Here is a 12,224-nt window from a genome sequence, read left to right on the forward strand (position 1 = left end):
GAAAGATTTAAATGGTGAAGAAATTAAAGGAACTTATTATGAAAAAGAATTAGTAAAATATAATAAGAAAAATGAAACATATAAGATTGAAAAAGTAATAAAAAGAAAAGATAATAAGTTATTCGTAAAATGGCTAGGTTACCCTGAAGAATTTAATAGTTGGATAGATGAAAAAAATATTATACTAATTTAGGAATCATTTTTAAAAGCCAAAAGGTACAGTATCATAATTATCTAAAAGTCTACGTTTATCGTATCCAAAGGTATAACGTTTATTTGTTTTAATACTTGAAATATTTCTATCTTTTTCGATTTTAAACTGATTGATTTCTACATCCAAATAATCTGTTTCACCTGTTATTATTTTAGCCCTATTATCAAAGTCTAATATGGTTTCACTCTGATAAGACATTTTAAATCCTTTTACTTTTCCATATACAGATTTATCATTTAATTTATACCCATAATCTTTAGAGGCTCCAGCTATCCAAGATGTAATATATTTATCATTTCCCAATTCATCAGTCCATTCTCCTAACATGCATCCCGTTTCAATTTTATTGGTTCCGTCGTCTATATATACTACACTATCTGTATCATAATAAAGTACTTTATCTCCTAATTTATCTAACATTTCATATAATCTAATTCTGGCAGAACTAGTTGTAAAAGCAGCTATATATATATTAGTATTGAAGTTATTTTTTTCAAATATATCTTTCATTTTATAACTCATTTCCACACAATCGTCATTCAAAAAATTCATATTCAAATCTTTAATAGTATCATTTAGAATAATTCTATAAAAATCTTCAATTTCCATCACATATTCAGTTTGTTTCATGTTATTTCTCTGACCAAATTTACCCCATAAAGAATTTAAACATATTTTAGCTATGAATCTCAAACCTGGATTTTCTTCAATTTTATCTAATTCTATATCTAATTTTTCTTTAACTATTTGTCTGTATTCTTCTTCATTTTTGAAATTGTTTTTCCATTTATCGCATGTTTCTAGTTTAATCTTTAAAAACGTTTTAACATATTCTTTAAACAATTCATTTGTTTTATTTTCAAAATGCCAAACCTCATATATATTCAATATTTTATATCCTTTTTTAACAGCTAATCTGATCTCATCGGTAGTCCACGTTCCTATTAGACATCTTTCGTTATCAGTGTGTTTACACTCAGAATTTCTTATCTCATAACACTGCTTACATTTTTTCTTTTCTAAAGTGGTTTTGAAATGATTACATTTTATTGTTTCAGAACAAGTTCTACATAATGAAAATATTAATTTTTCTGCTTTATAAGGTAATACTGGATGATATAATTTTCTAGGTGGAAGTACTTTACATTTTATTAATCCATACCAATTTTCATCGTATTTTTTAGGATTAAATATTTTGATTGGATGACCTTCTGGATAGTTATCAAAATAATTTACAGTAGGATATAAAGAACATACGTCAATATATCTGCCTTTTTCATTACTTTTCATTTCATATTTTAATTTGGTAGGTTCACATCTTCCACCATAAAAAGCATCTCTAGGATTTAAAGGTTCTATAAAATCTCTCTTCCATTCTTTTTTCATGTAATTTTTCATATCCTTATTATTATCAAAATCACACTCCCAGATATTTACCAATTCATAACCTGCTTCAATTATATTTTTATTGATCTTCTTAGTTCGTTTATATAAATCTTCCATGAGCAATTGATTAACAGTGTTTACTTTTGTTCTAGTGAAACATTTGGTACATCCATGCCAGAAACATCCATTAAATTGAAATACTGTATTTTTATAAAATCCATCTACCTTATAACATTTTTCACCTAATTGTAATTTTTTCTCTCCTCCATTCAAAGCATGGCGTATATTAATATTTTCCTTTTTTGATATGTAATCTAACCAAGCTATTGATTTTTTACTGTACTGATCTTTTTGAATGACAATTTCATCAATAGCTATTGTGTTTTCTTTCAAGAATTTATCTCTGTAAATGGCCATACATAGACCAGCTAAAGTTACATATTTAAACGGATCTATATTCACAGTTACTAAGAATAATCTTCTTAATTCTAAACAACCTTTTCTTAAAATATCTACATCAGATCTACAGTATTTTATAAATTCCTTTTGGAAATCAAAAGTTTCATGTTTAATGGAATCATACCATTTATCAAATTTTTTCCTGTCTTCATCAACCATATAATTATATCCATAGTAATATTTATCTGGATATTTACCAATATAATTTTGATTCTTTTGTTTGTTGAATAAATGAGGAAAATAACCCTTGACCAGTTCATTTAAATTGAATGTTTTTGGAAATTTTTTAAGTGCACACATTGTAAAATTAATAGAATCAATAAATCTTATATAGTAACCATCAGCATTCATATATGTTAGTTTATTTCCTTGGTAAATTGTAAATACTTTAATATGCTTTTTGAAACAATATTTAGCTAAAAATTGAAAATCAAATCCTTTTCCATAATGAGCTATAACTGTATATCCTTCGTGTTCCTCGCAAAATAACCATTCACAAAAATCGTTTTCATTTTTAAATTCTGTTTCATTTCCATCAAAATCATGACATATAACTAGATTCACTTCATGAATTCCTGTATCTTGCTTGGTTTCAACATCAAAAAATAAGTATTTTCCTGTTTTACATTTCTTACACCAATCTATTTTATTACATTTATTTTTTACACAATTATCTTCACATACACCTCCTTTACTGTTTTCATATTTCATGAAACACTCATGACCTTTCATAACCCATTTCCAACAATTATTACAACGATATTCACCACATATATGTTCTTCTGTTTTCCTTTCATTTCTATTAATATTTCTTTTACATTTTAGACATTTCCATAGTAATTTGCAAACAGTAAAACCTTCTGAATTTTTCTTGTTATGATTATCAAAACAATTTTCTCCTAAGAATTTCCGATTACATTTTTTACAAAATATTTCCTCTCCTTCACAATTAGATTCTTTAACAAAACACCTATCACATTTTAAAGGGCATTTATGTTGATTTGAACGTTTATAACCCACTTTACAATAATTACAATAATTATTCTTACCTAAAAATCCTGTCATTGATGTAATGACATCGAAATGATTTCTATTCTTATATATAAAAATACATGTTGATTTATAATCACCATTATATATAATTTCATTACCATTTTCTCTACAAACTATATTGATCTGAATGTCTAAAAAATTTTCAAATATTTTAACTTCTTCTAAACTACACACTTCTAAAGGAATTTTACATACATCATGTAATTTTATAGCTAATGTTTTTTGTAAAACACGACCTTTTTTAATATAAATTATTTCATTACTTGATAATTTTTCAGTACATAATTTATCACTTAACAGTTCAGGATTTTGGATAGCTAAAGCTGTTACAATTGATCTAGCCAAACATATATTATCATCATTTTTTATTTGACAAATACTTTTCTTTTTTGCTGGATCTGTTTCAGAATACATTTTTAAAGCCTTGTGTCTACCACCATGAGGTAATTCGATGACATTAAAATCAAATATACACTCTGTTATATCGATTTCTTTATATTCAATTTGGTTGGATAATTTATCAATGTATTCATTAAAAGCAGTTTTAGTTGACATCATTTTATCATGAAAAGGTACATTTAATTTAGGATTATGTATAATTACATCTACTTTTCCTGTAATATTTCCAATAGCCCTTTTAAATATATTTCTTAAAATATTATAATATTGTTCAGGTAAAATTTTAGATCCTGCCACTCTATATTGTTTTCTATAAACTTTATATTTTTCAATATATTGACCTCTGAATTCAATAATTTTATAATCTGGTTTAAAGAAATTTTTAAGATTTACCTCTACTTTTACCTTATCTTTTATTTTTTGAGGCCTATACAAAGCATTTAAATTAGTTTCAGTTATTATATTTTTTTCTTCTTTAGGTATAAATTTACCATCTTTATATTTTAAATTATAAGAATCAAAAACTTTTTTTAATTCATTTCTATACTTAGGATATTTATTAAATAGTTTAGTTTTGTTTTCCATATAATAAGAAACATCCAATCCTAAATAATCTGATAAAACAGATTTATAATTTCCTGTACTTTTGATATAAGAAACTACTGATTCAATAATATTTGATTTTAATCTCTTATCAGTCAGGACAGGAATGTTAAGTTTAGTTATCAATTCTTTTAGTTTTTTAATACTGAAAGTTGAGAGTACATTACTCAAGTGTTTGAACTCCTTTGTCATGTTACTCATTTATAAGGAAGAAAATTTATAAATACTTTTATAAAAAGGAGTTCATACGTTTTATATGAAAATTACTTCTAAAATGTCTTTGTTTATGGGAATAAGTATAATTTTTGCCACAATCGCATTCATAATATATATATTTTCTTTTAAGATCACAATCTATACATCTTTTAAATAAATATTTTTTATATTTGTAAAATTCGTCAGCTGATTTCAAAGTCTTACAATCGCAACAAAATTTATCTTCCATTTATTAAATGGAGTTTTTATAAATACTTTTCTGTCTCTTTAAGAAACGAATTCCAAATTTCATCATAAATGTTTTGTTTTTTAGGACTACCTAACTTAATATTGTTAGAAATATTATAATAATCACATATCTTTTTCATAAAATATTTATAATTTAAACTCTTTTTAAAATACATATAATCTAAAAATTTTAAAAACATTTCATCTGTTTCAACTGTAAAAACCAAGTTCAATTTTCTTTTTAACTTTTTAAAAAAACTAATTCTCGAATTGTATCTCTGTTTTAAAAAAATATCAAAATCTTTCGTATCATAAAAAAATTCATCTTCTTCTGAATCGTAACTTATTTTTTTATTCTTAATTTGTTCAAATATTTCTGTATAAACTGATTCCATTTATTTACATAATAAAAAATAACATATGAAATTAGAGATTATAAATAGATATAGATAATAAGATTAATTTAATGTCAGTCTTTCTTTTATACTACTAGATGACACTACTGTTTCAAAGGAAATCAAAAAGTTTTACATTTTCTCTTGTTAAAATAATAAAAGCTCTTCTTCAGTCTGGGGCCCCGTAGCTCTGTGGTTAAGTCTAAGCTTAGCATCACGTAGATCGTTGGTTCGATCCCCAGAAGCTTTCGTGAGTAGCAGGAGTGTTATTTGCGTTAAGCGTCAATAGGGGGATCATTATAAAACCATATAAAACATCCCACAGAGCGTCATCGAGGTGGGCGGAGACTTGTGGCTCCATGTCCTGGATGTTTTTATGTATTAATGTTGTTTGTATTGTTTATTATGTTGTTGTATTATGTTGTTTGTATTAATGTTGTTTGTATTGTTTATGTGTTAATATTGTTTATGTATTAATAATGTATATGTAATGTTATAACAGTGTCGGCCACGTAGGCTGGGTTGGTGTACTGGGACTCTGGTTCCGGAATTCGTAAACAGCTGTAGGAATCGGAGTCTCAGTACATCAATCCGGTAGGCCATTTTGCCATTTTTTTCTAAATTAATTAATGATGTTTTAATTAAATAGTAAAAATTATTCTTATCGTGATGTTTTAATTAATAGTAAAAATTATTAGACCTAGTAGACTTTTTTGATCAAGTTCCTTATCCTTGTTCTAGAAAACGTCAGTTAAAACTTTATGGCATAACTTTATGACCCCATTATTTTTTAGATATAGATAATAAAATTATATTACAAAAAATGTTCTTAAATAAATGGAAGAATTTAATGACCTCAAACGATTTCCTGAAACATACAAATTAAATGAACTCGAGATAGGTAAATATAATTTAATATCACTGAGAAAAATAAATACAAAATACGGTGACTCTATTATAGCTAGATTAGAAGTAGACAATGATGAGAAAGATTTTTATCTCTCGAAATGTCATGGTGAATTATCTGATAAAGCTATAAGAAAAATTAATAGTGGAAAATATATTTTTGATTTTAAAGGTAAAAATAAATATTACGATTATGAATTGCATGTAAAATAAAAAACGATATTTTCAATAAGGTTTTAATAAAATAAAAATTATTAATATAAAAATAAGAATTTTTAAATATGCTGATTTTCTTTAATATTTCATAAAAAATGTAAAATATAGGTCTATTTTAAATTTTTTTAATATAAAAAATAGGAAATCAATAGTAGTATATGGAAAGGGCAAAAGTGTCCTCTAGCCCCCCCCATATACTACTAACATTAAAATCATTCCCTCATTTTCATTAACATGAGAAAATCTCAGTTTTCAATCAGATTTGGTTTTTCACTATTTACTAAGTCAGTGATTAAGCACTCCCTTATCTCAATATTTAGTTATGCTAAGATGCATATTAATAAATTAAAAATAACTTCAAGTACCATATTTTAATTTCCCTTTTTCACAATGAGAAATCTATTACGTACCATTTATTCTTCTGAAAACAGATAGCTACAAATAATCCCCATATAATTTTGTTAAAAAAAAACAAGATGCTGTTTAGGCAATAACACATTTTTCTAGAGATTTTTTCTAAAGAAGTGCATATGACCAGGAAATGCAGAGTTGCATGGCTTCCAATTGTTAATAGTAAACTACTGTTGCCAATAAGAAATTAAAAAAAAATTAATATCTAATTTTCTAAAAATATTTATGAAATGTTCATTTTTAAGAGATTGTTCAATCTCTAACTGGTTTTCCCCTGCATGTAGCCATCTTTGATATATTTCAGATTTCCTGTTACCTCGATCCTCATTTACATACTTCAAGAATTCAATTTTGTAACTAACGGTTGAATTCTAGGAAACTAATTAAAAATGAGACCTCAAACTTCATTTAATGACATTATCATTCCCTTTTCCAAAGTGTCTCCTGGAAACAAGACGAACCAAGAATTAAGTTCTTTTTCTTAAGATTGTCTCCACTCAATCCCAAACAACTTCCTTAATAATTCGCTCGTTTCGAGCACTACCAATATTAAAATTAAATTTCTCAGTAAAACTTGATGCAACATATATTTTGTTCAGCGGATGTAGTTACAAATTTAGAAATTCTTTAGATATATTTTCAAGCGAATTTTTTAATTCAGTAATTGGGTCGTAAGAGAGAGTCATATTGCAAAAAGATTCTGTAGTTTTGGATTTTGATAGGATGGACATATTTTGTTCCTTATTGAAAGTTTCAAGTTTTCTGTTTTGGTTCGTAGGTACTCACTAGACATGATCACTTTTGTACTGCCTTTATTTTTTCAAATTTCTTTCCCTATTTCTATAACACTTAGCTATTACGACATTTTATGGATAAAAAATGATAAAAGAAAATTAAAAGAAAAATAAATATAATAAAATGTTAAAGAATTTTTGTGTAGCAAAAAATTGCATGAACTAATTTATCTAACACTTATTTTTATGCTTCCAAGTTACCAAAACACTAAGCACAAAACTTTACAAAACTTAAGGGAGATCACTATATGCAATATTTATTATTTCGAAAGTATATTGTCTTAAATTAAAGACAAAACAGTTTATTTTTATATGATTGGTATAACGATAATGATTTACAAATGAATGGACTGAAAATACTAATGCAAGAAGTTTCATAATCGTTATTTCATATTTTTAGAAGCCTGGTTCAAAAGAAAGTTTCAAGAAAGTATGCCTTTTAATGATTTCCGTCAAAACAAAACGAATTGACAATGTGGACGAGATTTAAATCAAAGTTGTTTTCTTGATCATAATTCAAGGTGGATCTTATTATCATCTTTTACCTCCTTTCAGTTTTATCAGGCAATCAAATAGGTTTTCATGTACTTAATTCCTTTTCACTACAATAATAATTTGCTACCTTTCGAATGTGTATATTTTTAATGTGTACAATGTTTAATATGAGTCGAATTACATCCAACATATTCAAACAATTAAACTACATTGCATTTTGCAAAACGTACTTGAATATAGTGATAGCTTGGAAACTTGTAGATATCATATCAATTTAGGTTTTCTCATTATAAAAAGTCTGTGAGCTACAAGTATTTCGATCTTTTTTATTCACTGAATTCTCAAAATACATATTATGTATAAAAATGATATACAAACATATTTTTATATAAATAATCATATGTGAACATATATATATATATATATATATATATATATATATATATATATATATATATATATATATATATATATATATATATATATATATATATATATATATATATATATATATATATATATATATATATATATATATATATATATATATGATATTATTTATGTAAAAATCCAGAAAAAAAGATATAGTCTCTTCATCAACTCACACGATTATATCCGCAAAAAGGAGTGCTTTCTAATATTGTATCAATATAACCATAGAGAAATATATCAATTTAATAGTGTGAGGATTATTATATTTATTACTCAATGTGTTCTGTTCTATATTGTTTCAAAATTTTTTTTGAGTGCTCCTTACACTATTGTATTGATATATTTCGACTTTTTGTATTTGGCTATATTGATACAATATTAGAAAGCACTTTATTTTGCGGATATGATCGTGTGAGCTGTTGAAGAGCTTATATCTCTTTTCCTCTGAAAGATTCATGCGGCTTTTAGTTTTACTAATGCGCAAAAAAATAAGAAGCAAACAACACTAATGTCATCTTTTAACTGTTTAAAAACGAATATTCGTCTACATTTTACTTTATAACTATGGTTAATTCTATACCCAATGAGAAAATTCCATTTCTAAACGTCCATCTCATATCATGTAATTAAAATTTTTGTACGAGTTTTACAATCGGAGGTTATTCCTAATTCTTATTCATCCAATGATTATTCTTGTACGAAATCCTAAAAAAAATGTTACTGGGAGGATATTAGAAGAATATTGGTGGATATTGGAATACTGGGAGGAATATTGGTGACAGTCTTATACTTATACTTTTATACAAGTAATAAAAATAAGAAGAAACTAAATAAGAACAAAAAATAAGTCTTTGATTACATTTTAAAACCATTTTATAACAGTTATATTACACATTTAGTTACATTTCACACCATATATAATGGGGATTACAAAATAAAATTCACAGTACGTTACAAGTAATCATCGTGATTAAATCATATTCGACATTTATCTTTCACATTTATTTGCACATATTTTTTCTCATAATTTGGCACAGAATTTTGTACAAGAATCTTTATTATACATTATTTGTAGCTTAAACTATGTTTATAAAGTCAGAAAATGTAGAATATTCACGAATTCAATCTTTATGAAGTGTGTAAATTAAATAAAGGAACTGATGCAGTTGCATAAGTTATAGTAACCGTGCCAACTTGGAATGGTGATGGTTTGACATATCCAGTGATACGTAAATGGGGAATTTGTTCTTATTCTGGAGAAGTTTCCCCAACTTTAGGGGACAAGAGTATTTTTGGGAATTCTTAAGGGAAATATTTTTAGGGGGGGATACCTAGGAAAAAAATCAATTTTTTTTAAAAGTAATTTTAAAAATTTTGCGACAAATTTTTAAAAAATAAGCAAGCTAGAAATTATTTTAAACTTAGGATTATCCTAGTATAAATTCAAAAAATTCAAAGTATTTTAATAGCAGAAGGGTATTACAATTGAAGCTCTCGTGCTTTTGAAAAGCCTATCTCACTGGTTGAGAAAGAGGGCTTGGTTGCTAAAATATATTTAACAGCGAAAATGGAAATTTTCAGCATAGAGGCGGATGAAATGTTAGCAGTTTTTAGAATCTTGTGCACTCGGTTTGCTGGCTTAAGGTCAGTATGTGTGGAGAATAGTTGAATTTGAATCACACCACCTTTCAACAGTTTTTCAATATGAACTTCGCACGAATGCCATGTCTGTGATATATAGAACAATTGAGTCCTGCAATACGAAAATACGTTTTGTCACACAACAAGGTGTTTTTGTAAAATAAACACATTCCTGAAGTTTATCCACATAACTTGAGTGCTTGTGACTTCTTCATTTCTCCGAGATTAAAATTTAATCTCAAGGGATATTAGTTTGGTAAACTGGAAAATATTTAAAAGATTATAACCAGCTAGATAAAATCAATTCTATTAATCGAATTCGAAACTTAAACGAGAAGGGGAATAACTATCTTAAACGTTACACGGTTTCCAAAGAGAAATATTTTTAGTCAGACAATATTGAAATGCATTTTATTACGAATAAAGAAATAAAACATCTGTCTCATTATTTAATTTACAAACCTTGCAGACTTCATATTACTTTTATAACACGTTTAATCTTCTTTCTTATTGCACTGAATTTGAACTTTAAAATATATTTATAGATTACTCGGTATGTTATATATTATCATAATGATTATGCACATTTATCGAAAATCGCTATCTATGTCTTTGCTTTCGCATTTAAAACTTAAACATAATTTACCTATGTTTTTACACATATGTAAATTATGTGTAAAAACATGTTACATGTGTTTAAATCTTTAAATTCTACATAGACATTTTAAGAATCTATACAGATTTTCATTATTGATTTTGTATCAACTTCATTATACTTTTAATCACATTTCTCTTGAAATTGGTAAAGATTATCAAAATAAATTTATAATTTACACAGTATGTTACAAATAATCATAATGATTATGCATATTTATCGAAAATAGTTTTTGATAGCTTTGCTTTTGTATTTAAATTTTTAGCTTTGCATTTACACATTTATTTACACCTGCTTAAATCTTTAAATTGTATTTATCGATTTTAAGAATCTATACACATTCACATTATAGATATTGTATTAATTTCATTAAACTTATAATCACATTCTCCTGATACTAGGTGACATAATTAATTAAATTTATAATTTACTCAGTTTGTTACAAATAATCATAATGATTATACACATTTATCGAAAATAGCTTTTGATATCTTTGCTTTTGTATTTTAAATTTTAGCTTTACATAAATTGCACGCATTTTCACACATTTACTTACATGTGTTTAAATCTTAAAATTCTATTTATAGGAATTTATTATCTATGCAGATTCTCATCATAGATTTCCTATTAGTTTCATTATATTTTTAATCCCATTTCTCCTGATACAGGTTAAGATTATTAAAATAAATTTCTAATTTACTTAATATGTTACAAATAATCACAAATATTATACATATTTGTCGAAAATAGTTTTTGACAATTTTGCGTTTGCATTTAAAATTTAAGCTTTGTATAAATTACATGCGTTTTTACTCATTTATTTACATGTGTTTCTACACATTTATTTACATGTGTTTAAATCTCTTTAAATTCAATTTATGGGTTTTTAGAATCTATTCACATAATAGACTTTTTTCATTAATTTCATCATACTTTTAATCACATTTCTCTTCATACATACTGGTTGAGATTATCAAAATAAATATTTAAGCTGCTCAGTATGTTACAAATAATCATTATGATTAAACACATTTATCGAAAATCGATTTCAATATCTTTGTTTTTGCATTTAAAATTTTAGTATTTTACAAATAATGTATTTATATATATATATATACACACTATCTACTAGTAATCATCGTACCAATCTCAGGTTGATCTCGCCTCATGACAAGTGGCGCCATCATCCTCGAGGTAACAATGATCAACTCTTAAAAGTGTAAAAGCATAGGAAGCACATTGTTATCAGGCAAGTCATCCCCACTCTATAATTCCACCTCCACCTAACTTTACTGTAGGAACGATACATTCTGTCAAAAAGCATTCTCCAGGCATATGAACACCGCCATCTGAATGATGGAGATTGATTCTTAATTCGCTCATAGTCTGAAAGAGATTTATCTATAAGAATCTTAAGTTGAAACAGAAGGCATGCAACTTGATTAATTTGATGAATGAGCTCCAACCATTAACTAAACTTGGTCAATTAGTTCAAGAAACTTTCAAATCAAAATGCTCCAACTAATAAAAAAAAAATCTCTAATTTTTGTGCTCTTTTTTTTTTAAATTTTGTGTTTTTTTTTCCTTTTTGGTTTTTGTTGCTATTTGCTATTTTTTTCCCTTTTCAATATTAGAACTAACTAATATTAGAACTATCGGCTATTTTTTTTTTCATTTTTCTCTCTGTCTTGTCCTTCAGTCTTGATTCATTCTTCTAGAGA

At 25.9% G+C, this 12,224-nt stretch overlaps 1 protein-coding gene across 1 annotated transcript in view; it reads right to left on the minus strand.

The window, feature by feature from the left end:
- Positions 1-9,065: 9,065 nt before the first annotated feature.
- The window catches only part of LOC122270980 (uncharacterized), a 30,352-nt gene continuing 27,193 nt past the window's right edge, over positions 9,066-12,224 (minus strand). The window contains exon 6 of the mRNA XM_087167556.1: positions 9,066-11,889. Within this exon, the coding sequence (XP_087023682.1) occupies positions 11,708-11,889 (182 nt within the window). The 3' untranslated portion in view covers positions 9,066-11,707. The remainder of the gene's footprint in view (positions 11,890-12,224) is intronic.

The sequence above is a fragment of the Parasteatoda tepidariorum genome, chromosome 7 (genome assembly GCF_982258835.1).
Source record: "Parasteatoda tepidariorum strain Cologne lab strain chromosome 7, Ptep-v5.0, whole genome shotgun sequence".
Lineage (NCBI taxonomy): Eukaryota > Metazoa > Arthropoda > Arachnida > Araneae > Theridiidae > Parasteatoda > Parasteatoda tepidariorum.